The sequence below is a fragment of the Melopsittacus undulatus genome, chromosome 3, assembly GCF_012275295.1.
Source record: "Melopsittacus undulatus isolate bMelUnd1 chromosome 3, bMelUnd1.mat.Z, whole genome shotgun sequence".
In the NCBI taxonomy this organism is placed as follows: domain Eukaryota; kingdom Metazoa; phylum Chordata; class Aves; order Psittaciformes; family Psittaculidae; genus Melopsittacus; species Melopsittacus undulatus.
Genome location: NC_047529.1, coordinates 37,462,491 through 37,480,563, shown reverse-complemented (window position 1 = coordinate 37,480,563; position 18,073 = coordinate 37,462,491). Strand labels below are relative to the sequence as shown.

Sequence of the window (18,073 nt, the reverse complement as noted above, 5' to 3'; positions counted from 1 at the left end):
TTGTTTAACTTCTCCACCTGACTGCCCGCATGGCCTCTTGACCACCCATAGAAAGCCTTAGCCCAGGAAATACCCACGCATGACCTGACGATCACTAGCCCTCTTTCAACCCCTCCTGGGCACAACAAAGCACGGAAACAAAACGACGACCCATGGCCGGGGACACGCACAGGCTCCCCCGCGGTGTCCCGCCGCTCTCCCCGCTCGGCAGGGCCCGCAGCCAATGCCGAAGCCGGGCAGCGGCAGAGGGCAGCCCAGGACCAGGCGTCTCACAGCGGCGAGGGCCAGCGGCCACAGCCTGCCCCACCACGGGGATTCGTCCGCCAGCGGCACCGCCACGGCCACGGCCACTCGCGTAGAGTGGATATGCAGAAAGCAGGGCAGCCTCCTGGCTCCCCGTGTGCACACCCCGGCCAGACCCGCAGCGGCCGCAGGTACCTCGTTGGGCTCCTGCGCGCCCCCCAGCCGCTCCTTCAGCTCCAACACCCGCTGTACGGCGCTCCGCCCCTCGGCCATGGCAACGGGACCCTCCCTGCCACGGCCGGATACCTCAGCCGTGGCTCGCCCCTCTTGTAGTAGGGGCCGCCGCGCCATTGGCGATTTGGGGGCTCGGCTCGGCCCTGCCCTGCCCTCGCAGGGGGCAGCGGTACCCACTATTTCCTCAGCTCCCCGCTGTGCCTTGTGTGTCCGGCCGGGCCCTCCGAGCCGCCCCATGCCTCCGCCCGAGCTTTCCCTGGGGACTTACAGGTGGGGGTCAGGCCCAGGCGAGAGGCGGTGCGGGCGGCCGTGTCCCCCGCTGGCCGGGGCGCTAGTCAGGTCTCACGGGGGCAGGCTCCGGCAACAGGCAGCGATCCAAGGTGGCTCAGCGCTGCTGGGCTGTTCGCAGGTAGCTGCGGCTGACCTGGTGTTTGCTACCGAACAGCAGTGATAAAGGCTGCATGATTTTCTTCTTTCTCCTTCTGTTGACTTAATAATACACAGTGTGGTACTGACCAAGCACAGCTATAGTTGAAGTAATACCATGGAGATGAGTCGGGGATGGGGAGGTGGGGAACAGCAGGCTGCACCAGGGAATGGCATGGCACGTACTCCTTACCCTGCAAGAGCAACAAGGTGTGCCCATCAGTACAGGCTTGCCAGCCTCAGGAGAAGCTGCCGTGAGAGGTCTCTGCACCCGGTGTGCACTGAGTGATGCAGGTGGTAGGTGGCACACCGTTAGCACCAGTCATACACATTTGCTTGTGCAAACTTGTTCAGTTACCAGTAAGGTCCGTGACATTTCTGTGGTCTGTGCATGACTGTAAGGCTGCTTAGTGGCACGTGAGCCCTATGGCTTGCATAGCAATAGCGAGGTCAAGCCTCTGAAGACATGGCTGGCTGGCACCCTGCAGTCCTAACATGCAGGTGAAAGCAGCACTCAGGCTGAAGAGGACATCATTTGTTTTGTGTTCTACCTTATTTAGAGTCTGGTGGCAAAAGCACTTTCAGGCCCTGCAGCTTCCAGCATGGCTTCTGTAATTTCTTAAGGTCACAAAAAATGCAGGACAGGGAATCAGTCTTTGGTGCTGTGTGAACTGTGCAACTGAAACAGGATCTCTGCCATGGAGTTTGCTGAGGGTGAGCATGGCAAGGACTCCAAGATCACTGAGTTCCTCCTAGAAGAAATCCATGGGGTTTTTAGTATTTCTTTGGAAGCTAATGTAGATACAATTAAAGTAGGTATATAGGCACCTTTCACTCTCTAAAGCAGTGTCTGGGGGAAGCATTAAAAAGAATGTATCCAGTCTGAATTACAGGGGACTTTTAGATAGGCAAAATTCTGGTGTTTGCATGTTAGGGGTACTACCCTTGCAAAATAGATCTTATTACAGCTTGGCACAATGTACAGCAAATTCATCAGCAGAGAATCCAAAATAGCTGCTAGGGCAATACAGTAGGTAGAGCAGTCCGGTTGGATATAGAAAAAACAAATCCAGGTCCTTGTTGCAGACTGGTTCTCCAGTTTCCATGCTTGTCTTCTGATTTTAAAGAAGTAATTAACTTATCTTCACAGTGTGTAAAGACTTCATCAACCCTATCCTAAAATCAGCCATCCACCACCAGTTACATTTGCTTTATTTTTCTGTTCCTAATAGTATGAAATTACTACCACAGAGTGGCATTTATGCAGAAGAAATCTTGGAAGATTTTAGTGCTAGTGGGGAAGCCCACACCAGCATTATGGTTAAAGTAATCTTTGAGTAGGGAAGTTGAGGCCCAGGCTGTCATATGGATTATGTGATTGAAGCTGGGTTTCCCATAAGTTGTTTGAACGCCTTAATTATCAAGTTACTGGGTTTTCTGGAATGAGAAAAATCTCTTTGCTGCAGTTCTGCCAAGTTATTCTGAAATACCATGATTTCTTGCTAGTGAAGAAAAAGCATTTAAAAACTAAAAAGCTTTCCTACAAGAAAAGTGTTTCTAGTCCAGATCTAACTGCAGTATTTTTCTTATTGTCTGTCATAACTAGCAGAGGAAAGAATTCCAAGTTTACTTGTTCTTCAAAACTGCTGGCCAGTGCTGATTGTTACAAGAACTCGTTTGGCATTAGTGTGGGACTCCTGTCAGGACTATCCTAGGATCTTCGACATGCACTACTGCATAGTCTTTGGCTGAGTGTACACAAAGGGCTTAGAGCAAAAAAAAGCAGTCATGATCTAAAGCTGAGCCTGAGTTTTGTAAACATCTTCAGTTGACCAAGGTAATGTCTCCCTGTGGCCATGCTGTGCGGCTTGCATTCCACCAGGAATTCAAGGCATGCTGACTTAAAAAAAAAGAAAAAGGCTTTACATTTTCCAGAAAGTGTGCAATAACTGTTGTGCATGGATTATAAAATGTGGTCGCAATTGCCTTAAGGCCTGTCTGTGCTGATACGAGAACTTTCTCTATTGCTCATTCTGACTTTTTCCCCCTAAAAATATTAAAACATTACTGCATGACCTGCTACTGCTGCATGGATTGATTGTATTGTGCTTAGTCACTCACAGGGACCAGTTGATTATGGAGCAAATTACATATTTTTTCCTCAAGATTCACTCATACCTAAAACAATACAGCCAGAGAGGCAAAAAAAGTGCTACTCCCTCTTGTAACAGAGAGATAATTCATAACGTCATTCCAAGAACTTAAAGCAATATCAAAATGTTTTATAGTAATGAATTTCAATTACACTGGAAAAGAAATAAGCAGAAATGCAAGAGTTTATTTTCAAAATATAAGGGAAACAATGTTAAAATCTGAAAATTAAAAAAACATATTAAATCAACATTTGATTTCTAAAAATATATCATGATATGCAGCTAATCCTGATACTGGTTGTTTTCTGAAAGACTTTCTTTGTGTACAAATTAATGGAAAATGGTATGACTAGTTCCAAGATCAGCTTGCATGCTACATAATGCCAAGTGCAGTATCAGTTGTCCTCTGATCTTGAAGACCAAGTAACTAAAGGTTCAGTGGGTTTTTTCCCTAGCATACAGACAAGTTTGAGAATTATGGCAGATGTTTGAGAACTATGGCAGAGATTGTGTCAGCGTTAGTGCATTGAGATGTTGAGACATGCCCCACAAGATCGTCATCACTGTACTGCACAGCTCAAAGCATGTTCAGTGGTTTCTGGAAATTAGATACTAGTTTTGTATTTTCAGTGGGGATATATCCCCATTGTCATTTGCGTGTGTTTTTTCACCAGTGAATCATATACGGATGTTGAAACACATTTGTAGAAACTGCATATGACTTACGTTTGTTTTACAGTGTGCTAGTAAATCTTAAAGTTATGGTATGAGACTTAGAATAATCTTTTATTTTCTACAAATCATGGAAGTATATTAATTCTGTAGAACTAATGTCCCCTTTATTAAGAAGAGAAAATAAATCTTTCTCTGAAAAATATTGGTTTTTTAGGACATCTTAAAATTATAAAAATTCATAAAAGTAATTCTAAGAACTTCAATATCAGAATGTTTTATAGTAATTAATTTCAGGCATGAAGAGAACACTGAGTAACTCGGGTTCACTGGTATGTGTATGTTTGGGAGTCTTGTATTAGAAATATGCATGTTCTATCTGCAAAAAGTAGTTTTTGCAAGTTCTTAAAACTCATGAAGCACAGCAGCAAATATTCTTTGTGTGAAAATCACTGCAGCTTCAAAAAAAGTTAAGTGTCCATGTAAGGAATTTTACGATCAGGTTGAGCTGGTAAATTGAAATATATTGAAATGTGTTAAGATGATGGTAGATGCCATTCTACATATTAAATTGGTAGTATATTGAGTTGTATATTTGAGGCAGTAGGAATCTGCACATGAGAAAAAAAATATGTAGTATATTAAGGAGAAGATTCTAAGATATATTTTAAAGTAAGGCTTTATCCTTGATTTTTCACAGCCGTGACCCTATTTTTCATAAGGAAAGCTGGTTACCTTGTTGCTTTTGGGAAGGCTTGGCTTTACATTCCTCTCCTTTACTCATTTCCAATATCCCTCTCTTCCTGTGCTGTCACTCACGCCCCTTTGATCTCTCCCATAGGATGAAATTCTCCTGTGATGTGGAGCTTTGGCTTTATATTATTCCTGAGGTTAACTGGCAAGAGGTGGTGGTTATTCTGGTGTATGATATAACTCAGAAGTTAGGGTATTCTTGCAAGACAGAAGATCGGAGTTCACATCTCTCTGCAAATACATCGGGGATGTGAGTCAGTATCCTTGAAAGCTAGCACAAGTCTTTATGGAAGCAGTGACCTAAATCCAAGAAATAGGACATGGCTGTGAATCCCCATCAGCTGGTCTCCTTCCCTCTGCCCAGAGTTATGCACTGAAATCCTAGAAAATTGAAACTAAAGTGCCAGCTTTTCATTGGCATTTCCTGCTGGTTATTTTACATCATAGAAACCTATAATCACAGATTATTTTGAGTTGGAAGGGATCTTCAGAGATCATCCAGTTCAACCCTCCTACCACAGGACACCTTTCACTAGACCACATTGCTCAAAGCCCCATCCATTCTGACCTTGAACCCTTCCAGGGATGGGGCAGCCACAACTTCTCTGGGCAACCTGTGCCAGTGTCTCACCACCCTCACTGTAAAAAGTATCTTCCTTATGTCCAATCTAAACCTGTCCCCCTCCTTGAAAATACTGGCTTTCACCCAGGCATACAGCTTTGAGGTCGGGAAGCCAGTAGTCCACCCTACACTTACTTGGGACAGTTATTACCTGCTGTGGATCTACATTCTTCACCTTCCCCTCCCTTTCCTCCCTCATACCTGTGCATTTGGAGGGTCCAAACTTGTTCCCCTGGTTTCCAGAAGCCAGGCAGCCCAGGGAAGCTGAGCTCCTGTAGCTGGGCAGAGACAGGGAGTGAGGCACAGAGAGGAGGGGTCATTTTAAAGAGCAGCCAAGTGCAGGCTCTGGTCGCTTTTGCTCACTGTGACAGCAAAGTGTGACACTGGAAACCACAAGCTGGGACTTACCAAGTGGCCTCTGGTCTTTTTTTACCACATTTCCTCTCTTTTTGTCTTATCATTTTCCAAGGAGGAGGCATTTTCACTGACAGCTTCTTGAACAGCTCTGGGACAACATTTTTCTGAGGAGGGTAAGGGGTTTTTAACTCCTCTCTTTGATAGTGTTTAGAAGACATAACATTTTAAGGGAGGGGGGAGAGGTTAGTTGTTTCGATATACTGGTTTGGGACCTCGAGAGTCCTTTGTCTTGGGTTGTGCTTAAGCTACAATAAATTAGATGAAAACAAACTGCTATAGAAAACCAAATCATCTAGGGTTTTCAAAGTTCAGTAACTTGAATTTATCATAGAACCATTTGATTTCTTTCACAGTTTTGCATATCCTGTCACTTGTGTGCTTATAACTAGCTGGTGACATTTCTGCTGATGGAAAAACATACTTCAGGAAAAACCTTTGGAGGGTGGACATTTTTGAACAGAGAGCTTAAAATGTTATGTATTTAAATGAGCTATGCAATGGCACAGTGAGCCAATAAACATTAAGTGCTGCATGTATTAAACATTTTAAGTTACGGGTCTCTAAAGCTATTTAGAACCACAAATATGACTGCCAAAAAAATATGCCTTTGCCAGCTATAAAGTTGTGGCTGTTAATATGCAAAGCTGTAACAATGTGGATAGCATGCAAAGACACCCCAAAAGCTGATGTTTTGCTTTATTGTGTGCCAACAAATATACACCACACTTGCAGTAGCATAGGTTTTTTTCAACAAATGTTGTGTTAAACACTGAAGTATACTAAAACACCAGCTGTATCTTCAATTGAACCTGTCTTAAAATGGCAAGCTGCTAGGAGGTTGCTATTCTGGGAGGTGACTCTGATAGGTCTCAACAGATGCAGCTCCTGGAATGCAGCCGGAGTGGGGGGAGCCGGGCAGCAGCTGACCCTTGCTCTGGCATACAGACATTTCGGGGATCACAGCTCACGTCAGCGCGGGTTGACACTGACACTTGTGGCACACATGGCCTTCTCCCCAGCCTGCTCTGCACATGGTCATCACCCAGCAGCAGCAGCAAAAAAAGTCCTGGTGCTCATAGGCAGCAACCATTCCTTTCTATAATTAAATTATCATTTTGTTATGTGCTGGGTGCTTAAAGAAAAAAATGATGTGCTGAGGCTCTAGACTGACATATTACTGAAGTCTTTTTATTAAGTTATCTAAAATCATCCAGACATTTGTTTTATCATCAAGTAGCATTTCTTCACATTCTCATTTTTATGAGTGCAAGGATAACAAAGAAAATTAGCATGTATATTTTTTTTTAAATCAATGGATATACTGGAATAAATGTTATACTTGAAACTATTTGAATACTGATCTCAGCAATTTTGTTTTAACTGTGTTATTGAAGATCAGTGTGTATTTGCATATACATTTATTTGTTAGAAATAACACCTTTGAAAACTACTGAGGGGCCACCTCAGATTGCATTCGACAAAAATGTGGCTTTTCATTTCAGCAAGAGCTGAAACTTGCCTAGAGTTGATACATGTAATCCAAGTATCTGTTCTAACATAACTGTAGAAGAGTAATTCTTATCTTCACACATAAGGAACTCGTTTAACATAGGATGTCCTGCAAGAGTTTACGTGGCATTTTTTAAATACAAGTTAGACATCTCCCTAGACCTCCACAAAATCCTAAAGTAAGACTAATAATTTCAAATCATTGATACTGAAAAGCAAACAAAGTGCTCTATAAGCAGAAAGTATTTGTGAATCTGACGTGGGAAAGCGAATATCATCAGTCTACAAAATAAAAACTTACAAAAGGCTGGAAGCAATTTGGAGCAGATCCTAAATCTCAAATCAAGGTGACGTCATACTGAAATTTGCTTTCTCTTCCTGTCTTATCCTGCTTTTTTTTTTTTTCCTTTAAGCATGTCTCACACTTTTAATATTTTTGGGTCAAATTCTGAACTCAGCTGTAAGTCAGTACTGGCCCTGGAGTAAGGACGAACAAAGTTGGGGATCCCAATCTTTCCTATGTTTCAGATTAATGAATTCAGCCCTGTTAAATGAATGAACCTGGCTGATTTAGACATATATTTATGTAATTTTACACTCTGGCAAACTCATTTTTAGTATTTAACACTTTGGATGTGGTGATAACAGGTGAATGTTACTTTATGACCTTGTTTTTAAAAAAAAAAAAATCCTTGTAGGTGCATCCTTCACAATGTGAGTATTGATTGTTATTAAGAAGAAGCCACGCTACAATCTAGGACAGTGTAATAGTTTTTAGTAAGACCTGTGTGTTTTGCTTTATGTGTATTAACAAAGGTTAGATTTGTTGCATAATCACATAGCTATTAAATTTCATAACTGCAGTGGAGCCCTAAACATTTTAACTTTATTTTTAGCAAGCTCTTGGCTGTAATATTTCATTGCAGTCATGGCCCCTAAGAAGAAGAATGTGAAAAAGAACAAAGCAGATATCAATGAAATGACTATCATTGTGGAAGATGGCCCGCTCAGTAAACTAAATGGCTTGAATGGACTCTTAGATGGAGGAAATGGTTTCAGCTGCATTTCATCTGAAGTTTCTGACCCATTATATAGCCCGAATCTCTTGGAAGGTCTAAGCAGAATGAGACAAGAAAATTTTCTTTGTGACTTGACTATCAGTACCAAAACAAAATCCTTCAGCGTTCATAAGGTCGTGATGGCTTCAAGCAGTGACTACTTTCACAACATCTTAAAGAAAGATCCATCCACTCAAAGAGTGGACCTCAATGATGTATCCCCATTGGGTCTAGCTACTGTTATCACCTATGCTTACACAGGAAAGCTTACTCTCTCACTTTATACAATAGGTAGTATTATTTCCACAGCAATTTATCTGCAGATTCACACCCTTGTAAAGATGTGCTGTGATTTTCTAATTCAAGAAATCAGTGTTGAGAATTGTATGTACGTTGCCAATATTGCAGAAACATACGGACTAAAAGCAACCAAGGAAGCTGCGCACAAATTCATTAGAGACAACTTCATTGAATTTTCAGAAACGGATCAGTTCTTAAAACTTACCTTTGATCAGATTAATGAACTTCTTGCAGATGATGACTTGCAGTTGCCTTCTGAAATTGTTGCATTCCAGATTGCAATAAAATGGCTGGAATTCGACCAAAAAAGAGTAAAGTATGCTGCTGATCTCTTAAGTAACATCCGTTTTGGTACCATCTCAGCCCAAGATCTTGTCAATTATGTTCAAACTGTGCCAAGAATGATGCAAGATGCAGACTGCCATAAGCTCCTAGTGGATGCCATGAACTATCATTTGCTTCCCTATCACCAGAATACACTTCAGTCCAGAAGAACAAGGATCCGTGGAGGTTTCCGAGTCTTAGTTACTGTTGGGGGACGCCCTGCTCTAACAGAAAAGTCTCTTAGCAGAGACATCTTATACAGAGATCCTGAAAATGGATGGAAGAAGCTGAGTGAAATGCCAGCTAAAAGTTTTAATCAGTGTGTCACAGTGATGGATGGGTTCCTTTACGTGGCTGGTGGGGAAGACCAGAATGATGCCAGGAACCAAGCCAAGCATGCAGTCAGCAATTTCTGCAGGTAACTGCTTATTTCCTTAAAAGGGATGGAGAGATGTATTCCACACAATGCAGGTAGACAGATCGAGCTGGGGGTGTTTGGGGGAGGTATGGATGCTATTCTATATTAAATTTTGAACGAACAGAAATACTCAACTGAAGTTATGCAAAAACTGTGGTTGCATGTGCACAGTGAGAAGTGAGGAGAACCAAGAAAACTTACTCTGAGTGGAGGAAGTAAATAGGAACATAAATAGGAAATTCTGGGATGTTCTAACGTACCTAATCAGACAAGGTGAGACATCTTAAATTTCAAGTTCTGATGCCTCACAGAAAATTCTGAAAAGCACCTTTCAGGTGTTGTAATCCTGACTTCCTATATTTTGAACAGTTTTAATAATGCATTTTATATCCTTTATCTTTTTTATTTATGAAGAGATTAGAAACAATGTCATTGTCTCTTGAAGGCTATATTTCTTAAGTGTACTCCAAATAATAGCTCACTTCTGAAATATTGTAGTTCCTATCTATAGTCATACAAAGTTAATGAATTAAGAACCTTCTCTTAAGATGAAATTTACCATGTCATCTACTTTATCAGAAAAATATGACACATAAAGGAGATTATGCTGTTGCTTTCTCCATCCTCTGTCTTTAATCTGTCACAGTCTCAGAAAGAGACTGTGCACACCTTGGTTGTGGAGAGGAGGTGGGGGAATCCTCAGGGTCCATGGCTGGATGGGTTCTGCTCCCTGTTCTGCCATTAACTTTGAGCATGCCAAGACACATCAGTATGTCTGTGGATTTGCTTTCAGAGCTGCAGATGACAATGCTGAACGGCAGCTAACAACTAGAATTTACTTTCTCATGGTCTTTTTCTCATGTGATTCTCTGGTCCCATCAGTATGTAACAGGAGAAGTATACTGGCCTACTAATGTACATCATTCAAGTTTTTCAGGAGTTATAATTTGCTATTTCTTATTAAATGAGCTAATTGCTTATGTAAATGTCAAGGTTGGAGAATGTTATTTCAGGTAGGAATGGTGTTAGAAAGCAAAGATGTTCTTTCTACTTAAATCTTATTGCATATGAGTGGCAGGGAAAGAACACTTACCATTTAGGAAGTACTAAAAAGGTTCAAGTATAGATCATAGAATAGTTTAGATTGGAAGAGACCCTCAAAGGTCATCTAGTCCAACTAGGCAGCAGTAAGCAGAGACATCTTCAACTAGATCAGGTTGCCCTAACACCTCATGGTTTTTAAAACTCTTTGAATGAATTTTGTCATATTTGCTGCAGGTCTAAACTGCAAAAAAAAACCTCTAAAATCTCTATTGTATGTTGAAAGTATCTCTTCCCAGTATACTGATGAGGTTATTTTACAAAATCAAATTACAGAAGAGTCAGATTTACTTAATTGAAATAACAAGTTTGACTGATACACATTTTTTTTTCCCCCAGTTAAAAACTAAGTGTATTTGGAAATTTAACCAGGAATACCTGTTTCATTCCACTGGCTTCTAATAGGTTGAATAACTAAATTCAATTTTAGCAACTTTGCATTTGCAGCAGCACTGGGGCTGAGACAGGACTGGAGAATTTAGCACAGCATGTGTAAGAGACAGTTACCCTCTTTTTTTAATGCTTTCAGATATGACCCTCGTTTCAACACCTGGATTCACCTGGCAAACATGAATCAGCGGCGCACCCACTTTAGCCTGAATGTATTCAATGGCCTCCTTTATGCAGTAGGTGGCCGCAACTCTGAGGGTTGCCTCTCCTCGATTGAGTGCTATGTGCCTGCAACTAACCATTGGCAGATGAAGGCACCCCTGGAGGTGCCCAGGTGCTGCCATGCCAGTGCAGTGGTGGATGGTCGGATCCTGGTCACAGGGGGTTACATTAATAATGCTTACTCTCGCTCGGTGTGCATGTACGACCCCAGCAAAGATAGCTGGCAGGATAAGTCCAGCCTCAGCACCCCAAGAGGGTGGCACTGCGCAGTGTCCCTTCTGGAGAGGGTCTATGTCATGGGTGGGTCTCAGCTGGGGGGGCGAGCTGAAAGGGTCGATGTACTCCCTGTGGAGTGTTACAGTCCTTACACAGGGCAGTGGAGTTACGTGGCGCCACTTCAAACTGGAGTTAGTACGGCTGGCGCCTCCATCCTTAACGGGAAAATTTACTTAGTGGGTGGCTGGAATGAAATTGAGAAAAAATATAAGAAGTGCATTCAGTGCTATAACCCAGATCTCAATGAATGGACAGAGGAAGATGAGCTGCCTGAGGCCACTGTGGGTGTATCCTGTTGTACCATATCCATGCCCAGCACCAAGACGAGGGAGTCCAGGGCCAGCTCAGTCTCTTCTGTCCCAGTCAGTATTTAAATACGGGTCTACCCAGCAATATGTAGAAATGTTTACCAGCACAGCAGTATAATTAACCTTTTAAGTAGCTTTTTTGTGCTTACATGGAAAAAAAATAATTGGCTTTGCAAAAGTTTTAACAGTGCAAATTGACAAGTTTTCAGGATCATGCAGGTGGTATGAAACAGCATATTAGGGTTAAGATTAATTTCTTAGCAGGAAGAGTTAACCCATAAGTGCAGATTTTCATTCTCTTCCTGACTTTACCACTGACTTACTGTACTATCTGTGGCAAATCATTTAATTTCTTTGTGCCTTGGTTTCCTCACTTGTAAAATAGAGATAAACTTGCTTCAGAGAATTGTTGCAAGGCTTTTTTAATACTGAGTTTTCAATGCTTTCAGAATCCCAAATGGAAGTCAAATATTGCTAGTAATAAATCTCAACATACATCAGAAATGTGCCATGTTTTCATGAAATTGATCAGGTTTGTTCTTTTCTAAGCATCTTCTATTTTGACAAATGGAAGGAAAAAAAAAGTAGCATATGGCACGCGCATACTTTTCTCCTAGGCCAGTGGTATTCACAAGAAATTTCTCAAAACATTTTCTCCTTCAGAAGTTAGATCCCATGAGATTCTGCCACGAAAGCCTTTAATTCTCTAATGCTGTGTCATGACTTTCAGGATCTGAATCCAACAAAATCTACCTTAGCTCATGAAAGCACTGTGGGCCAGCCCCATGGGCTGTCTTGGGTGCCAGACTGCTCTCTCGACCTCCATGTGTACATCAAGGAACAGATCACCTCCTCTTCATGCCAGGAGGACTTTCCTGTTACTGCAGGTGGAAGGCATGTCAGTATGTCTTCAATATGTCTTCTCCTGTTCCTGCTCCTCTCATCTATGTAGGAATGTACCTGTGGCTTTTCTTCTCCTCTGGGAAGGTCCTCACCAATGCAAGGAGCTAGGAGCTGCCACAGAAGAGGCAAAACCTGGAAGCTGGGTTCATACCAGTAGGCACCAAGGGCTAATGGTGTCTGAGCTTGGAGCAGATGCACAAAGCCTCTCTGTTACCCAGTATTATTCTGGCAAATAACAGTGGAATGAGGAACAAGGATGGAATAGACTGCAGGATTTGCCTTTAAGAATAGGATATGTGTGGGAAACAGCAAATCATATGAAAACTGGATGAAGTTAAATAGACTTTCCTTAATAGGAACAAAGAGATACCTTAACACCTTTCTTACCAGGTGTGGGCACTACATCATTCAAAGTAATCTCCTCCTAAGCATACCAGTATGTACCTCATTTTGAAGCGTTCAGCCCTATTTATGGAGGCTTTATTCACATTTATCCAAAGGCTAGACTAATGCTGTGCTTGTTGAAGTCTGTGAAGTTCTCCCAGGGAATACAGAGAAGTCTTTGTTCAACTTAGATTACTTTCCAAGAACTTTTCTTCCTAAATTCAGCATGTAGTGGGGGAATTAAGCATGAAACCTAATCCTATTCCCTTAGCCAAAGAGATATGCAGCCTGTAATGTCCCTTGAGAATCTGATACCAAAGGACTGCTGCCAGCACAAAATGTCTAGATCCTTCTATTTGGGAAGGAAAGAAGCAATACAAGGATCTATAATGATTTAATATAAGTAAAAGGGTAGAAGTTCACTATCCTTAACCTATTCATAGAGGCTTCACATGCAGTTTCGTCATATTATCATTGATACCTGGTGTCAATGAGAAGGCATGCTTTTAGCAGTATTTATAAGGCAGACAGATTTTTATCTCATTTGAAAAAGGGGAATGCTACAAAATTGTCTGTCAACACAGATGTTGTTGAGGCAAGCATCTTCAGGACTCATGCTCTGCTCTTTGTAGCTTTGTCGCAGCTACATATTGAGCATCAGCATGAGCGTGACACAGTATTAGAGATGAAGTAATTCACTCTGTCAGTTGAGATTAAACTCCATGGTACACGGTCCTGTCTTCCAGGTCTAACTTAGTGCTCATATCTGCATCCTGAATACACAATTTTAAATCTTACATTCTGTTTTTGAGTGCTGCATGTTATTACAATATAATGCAACGCAATGACTTTTGGTCAGAGTAGCACTGTCATATAGTTTTGTTTAATTTAATTAGCATACAGTATCCTTTATCCCATTGAATTCAAATGAATAATAATTCAAACCAACAATCACAGAACAAAACATGGAATTATGTAACATAGTAAGATTAATTTCGGTTTAATATGAAAAGGCTGTTCTTGCCCATTCTAGTCACCAAAAGCTTCCTGTGAATGAGTACAAAATTTCTCTTTTCCCAAAGCCATGCCCTCAAACATCATTGGATGAATTTGTCATACACAAGTGTCTCTTTTTCCCTTTAGGAATTCAGTTCCAAAATTATATGAGTAGTCAAACATTGCTGCACAGTCTCTTCTTTGTGAGACAACACTTCCTATACATCAACAACCATCTTCTGGTTTTGAGTAGACAGTTATTTGTGAGTGATGGGCTAAGTGCAGTGCAACTACTCTCTTACTATTTAAAGGGTTAATTGGGGGCCAAATCTTTTTCATCTCACTCAGAAAAAGGTTCCATTGACTTCAGTGGGACTACTGTATAAGTTGTATGGGATTTCAAACTCTTGGCCAAATTCTGGCAGAGCAGTATATGTAGATGCCTGCCAAAACTGTCATATGCAGAAGGAAGACTGCTCTACAGCCTCTACTACCCTTGGCTGTGACAAATCCATAAAGACTTGTCCTAGGACAGGAGCCAAGTAACACTGGCTATGTGTTCTTTCCATAGCACAAATTAGGCACACACTTCAGGCCAAAAATTGTAGGTAGGTTAATAAGTGGTATTGTTATCAGTACAGCACTTCAGGGTGATTTTATATTATTTTCCCTAAACATCTGTTTAGGCTTCAGCTGCACATTGAGCCAGGATTTGGCCCTCAATATGCGACAATATTAGCTGGACTTAGTATTATTTTGATCATACCAATGTATTCAGCTATTTGTGACAATTTTATGTACAATCTTGTTTTGTTAGAACTGTGAAAAATAGTTTGTGTGTTGTGTTTTATTGTCTGGTACAGTATTTGCAATCTCCAGGTGTTTTAATAACAACATCTCAGTTGAACTTGACATATTGTATATCCCAGAAATAAATTTTGAAATGCAGTTTAGGAAGTTCTGGATATGGTAATATCAAGTATAGTAAAGGGCTGCCAACTGTACAAGATGCAGATTGTTAAAACGCTACAGGGATCTTCTTTAATGCTATACTAATAGTAAAAAAGATAGATAGATAGATAGATAGATAGATAGATATGCTGTTGTCTTTGAAGTTCCTTATGTCCATGTATTTTATAGTCAGCAGGGAATTCAGATCTGAAAATAAGCTTTTTTCAGTCTGTGAGTGATAGCATTTGATAATGTTTTGTTTTCTTGTTTATTCATGCTTGTGTAGGTGTATGGGAGAATCTATTACAAGGTTGTGAGGGAGGAATTTCCTGTTGGAAAGTTACACTGAAAGGAAGATGTTGTGCTTAGCTCTTAATCAAGATGAAATTACGACCATTTAATCTCTTCTTGCAGTTAACCCACAGAATCATCTGTGGATCAGTGAAGAATTCAGTAAGCTTAAGTGCTAACTTCTAGCTGGTCAGAGAAGGAAGAGGACAAAATTAGCTTCAACCAAAGCTATGAGGTGTTGAAAAGTGCTCTGTGTTGAGATTTTAAAGTTTTGTGGGAAAAAGTACATGATGAATGAGTGAAATGACTGAATAAGGCCATGCTTTATATTATCCTGAAACCTAGATTAGTTGATCTTAGTTTTAACTCTGCTGGGTTTAGGAATAGCTTTTCCCTAGTAGCAGCTGGGTTGAGTAATTCTGATTGCAAACCCCGCAGTCACACAAATAGTTGTATGAGCTTGCATACCTTCTTGAATTCAGTGGGACTCCTCCTATATACTCTCATGGGTTTATGTTTGAAAAATTAAAATACAGGAACTAAATCCATGAATAGACAACATCTAATGAAAGCCAACATCAAGGTATTAGATTGATCCCCAATATCACCATTCAACTACCCACTTACCATGCAGGCATATGAAATTTTTTTGAGACCAGATTTCCCTCTAAGTATTATTTCCTTGGTGATAGATGCTCAGTGAAATCCTATGTATGATCTAAGGGACTCTGAGGTGCAACACACATGATAGAGTGCAGATAGCAGAAAGGGGAAGATGGAGCCCCTTAGAACAGTCAGTAGACTAAGATTTTGTTCCTAGTTCTCGAGGACGTTGGAGAAGTATGTGCTAGAAAGAAGCATCTGCTTCTACACTGCAACACATACCTTTCCGTAAGCAGCTTTGCTTACATTCCATACCTGAGATGGGCCAGCCTTTCTTATGAAAAGCAAGGCTCAATTTTAAATTGCCTCTAAGTTAAATTCTCAGTTGAATTTTCAGTCTGTTTTAACCTGGGCTCACCAAGCTGGGAGACCTTTTCTGAAGTCTGAATCTACCTGCTTAGAGAATGCAATTGAAACCAATAGTCCTCCTATAGTCTCTTGACCCTTCTGCAGTAAATCTTACCCTTTTGTTAAAGACCTACTTTGTATAAGTAATCAAAACCATTGTAATGCATAGATTTATACTTTGCCTCTTCAGTGCAAGAGGAAGATCTCTTGTTCCTTTAGTTTATTTTCTTACCCATAACTGATTGACTTATAGGGCACCAAAGAAGATGCACAGATGTGAACAGTATATCAAGGCTCATCTGTGAATATAATTCAAAAAATCTCATCATTGGTGGCCACAGTAAAGAAAAAGGGACATTCTGGAATGCCTGCTGGGGAAAAAAGAGTTGAAAAATGAGTTGCTGGTGCTCGTTTGCAAGTGTGACACTGCTCAGAGCTCTGTTCCCAGACGTTCCCTAAAGAGTAAAGGAAAATACATGCAATTCTGTATAGCTTGTGTGAGAGATTCAGTTAATATCAGATGAGTTTTGCCATGCGAAAGACTAGTATGAGTTCGTTGTTGTCTTGAGGAAAAATACATTTTCAATAAAAAACATAGGCAGTTAGTAAACTTCTGAGGAATATGTAGTCGATTTCTGTCTGTAAGAATGGGAACACACACATTTAGATACACTGGATGTTACACTAGTTGCTGCCTTGGCAGTTTTTTGTCAATGGGAAAAGTTAGAAGTATAACTTATTTGTATAAAGCATTTCCCTGGCTTGTAAGCGTTAAACATATTGCTTATACAGATAGGTTTTCTAGTTATACACTTTAAGGATGGACTGTGATAACACAAGGGAACATATTTGAACAGAAAAAAAAGTCTGTAAGTTTAATGTGAGAATGTTACCTCTTAAAAGTTAAAATCTGCAGTGCAGCAGTTGTCATTGAGAGGAATAACAGCATGCTGGTAGTTTTCATTGTATGCTTTGAATAAAACTGTTGACACACACTGCAAACAAATTATTCTTAATGTAAAATCAGTTGGAAACTGCGAGACTCTCTTCCTGACAAATGCCTGGTTGCAGTTGAAATATGCTTTGTTTTCTGAGCCCGTGCTGATCTTTGTTTTCATATCAGCCAACTGGAATGTTTGTGGCAGCCAGGCTGTCAAACCACCTTCACAATAAGCTACACTGTGTGACACTGGAGCCACTTTTATCTTTTTCATTTTAGTACGAGGACAACAATTTGCTTTTTAATGATGAATTTCACAGTCATTTGTTGTAATCAAAATGCCTAACAAAAAATCATGTCAAATCAGATGTCTGATGAGCAATTGAACATGTTTTATTTTGGATTGTATGAGTAACAGCATTGGAAATAAAAACATCTACATTTCAAGGAAAAAAATTAGTCTGAATTCTGAAGAGTAAAGTTGTGCCACAGATGAGAAGGTCTGAGGTGCCAAAAAGCATTCCCGGTGTTTTGACACCAAGGGCTTGGTTCAGAGGGTGATTTGGCATCTACAGATGTCACAACCTGCAGCTGTGCAGAAATCATGGATAATGACCACGGGTTCCTAGGATCGTGCAATACATAGGACATAGAAGCTTTTCCTCTAAACTTCCCTGTTACAGATTACCACAAATACCACAGAAATCACCCCTAGCAAGTATGCAACCACAGAAGTCACCATTAGCAAATACACCCATGAGTAATAAAGCTAATGTAAAGATAAAGTGATAGGACAAGGGGCAATGGGTGTAAACTGGAGCATAGGAGGTTCCACGTTAACATCAGGAAGAACTTCTTTACTGTAAGAGTGACAGAGCACTGGAACAGGTTGCCCAGGGGGGTTGTGGAGTCTCCTACACTGGAGATATTCAAGGCCCACCTGGACAAGTTCCTATGTGATGTACTCTAGGTTACCCTGCTCTTGCAGGGGGTTGTACTATATGATCTTTTGAGGTCCCTTCCAACCCTTGGGATTCTGTGATGAAGTGACTCCATACTTTGAGATATTCAAAACCCATCTGGACACGGTTCTGGGCAACCGGCTCTAGGTGGCAGTGTTTGAGCGCGGGGTTTGGACGAGATGTCCTAGAGGGCCCTGATGACCTCAACC

The 18,073-nt window shown here is 41.0% G+C and overlaps 1 protein-coding gene across 1 annotated transcript; it reads left to right on the top strand.

Moving 5' to 3' along the window:
• Window positions 1-5,469: 5,469 nt before the first annotated feature.
• Window positions 5,470-17,347, top strand: KLHL31 (kelch like family member 31). The gene is made up of 3 exons (XM_005153196.3): window positions 5,470-5,633; window positions 7,926-9,129; window positions 10,760-17,347. Exons 2-3 carry the CDS (start codon window positions 7,958-7,960, stop codon window positions 11,490-11,492), a joined length of 1,905 nt encoding a protein of 634 aa, XP_005153253.1. The 5' UTR covers window positions 5,470-5,633; window positions 7,926-7,957; the 3' UTR covers window positions 11,493-17,347.
• The last annotated feature ends 726 nt before the right edge of the window (window positions 17,348-18,073 follow it).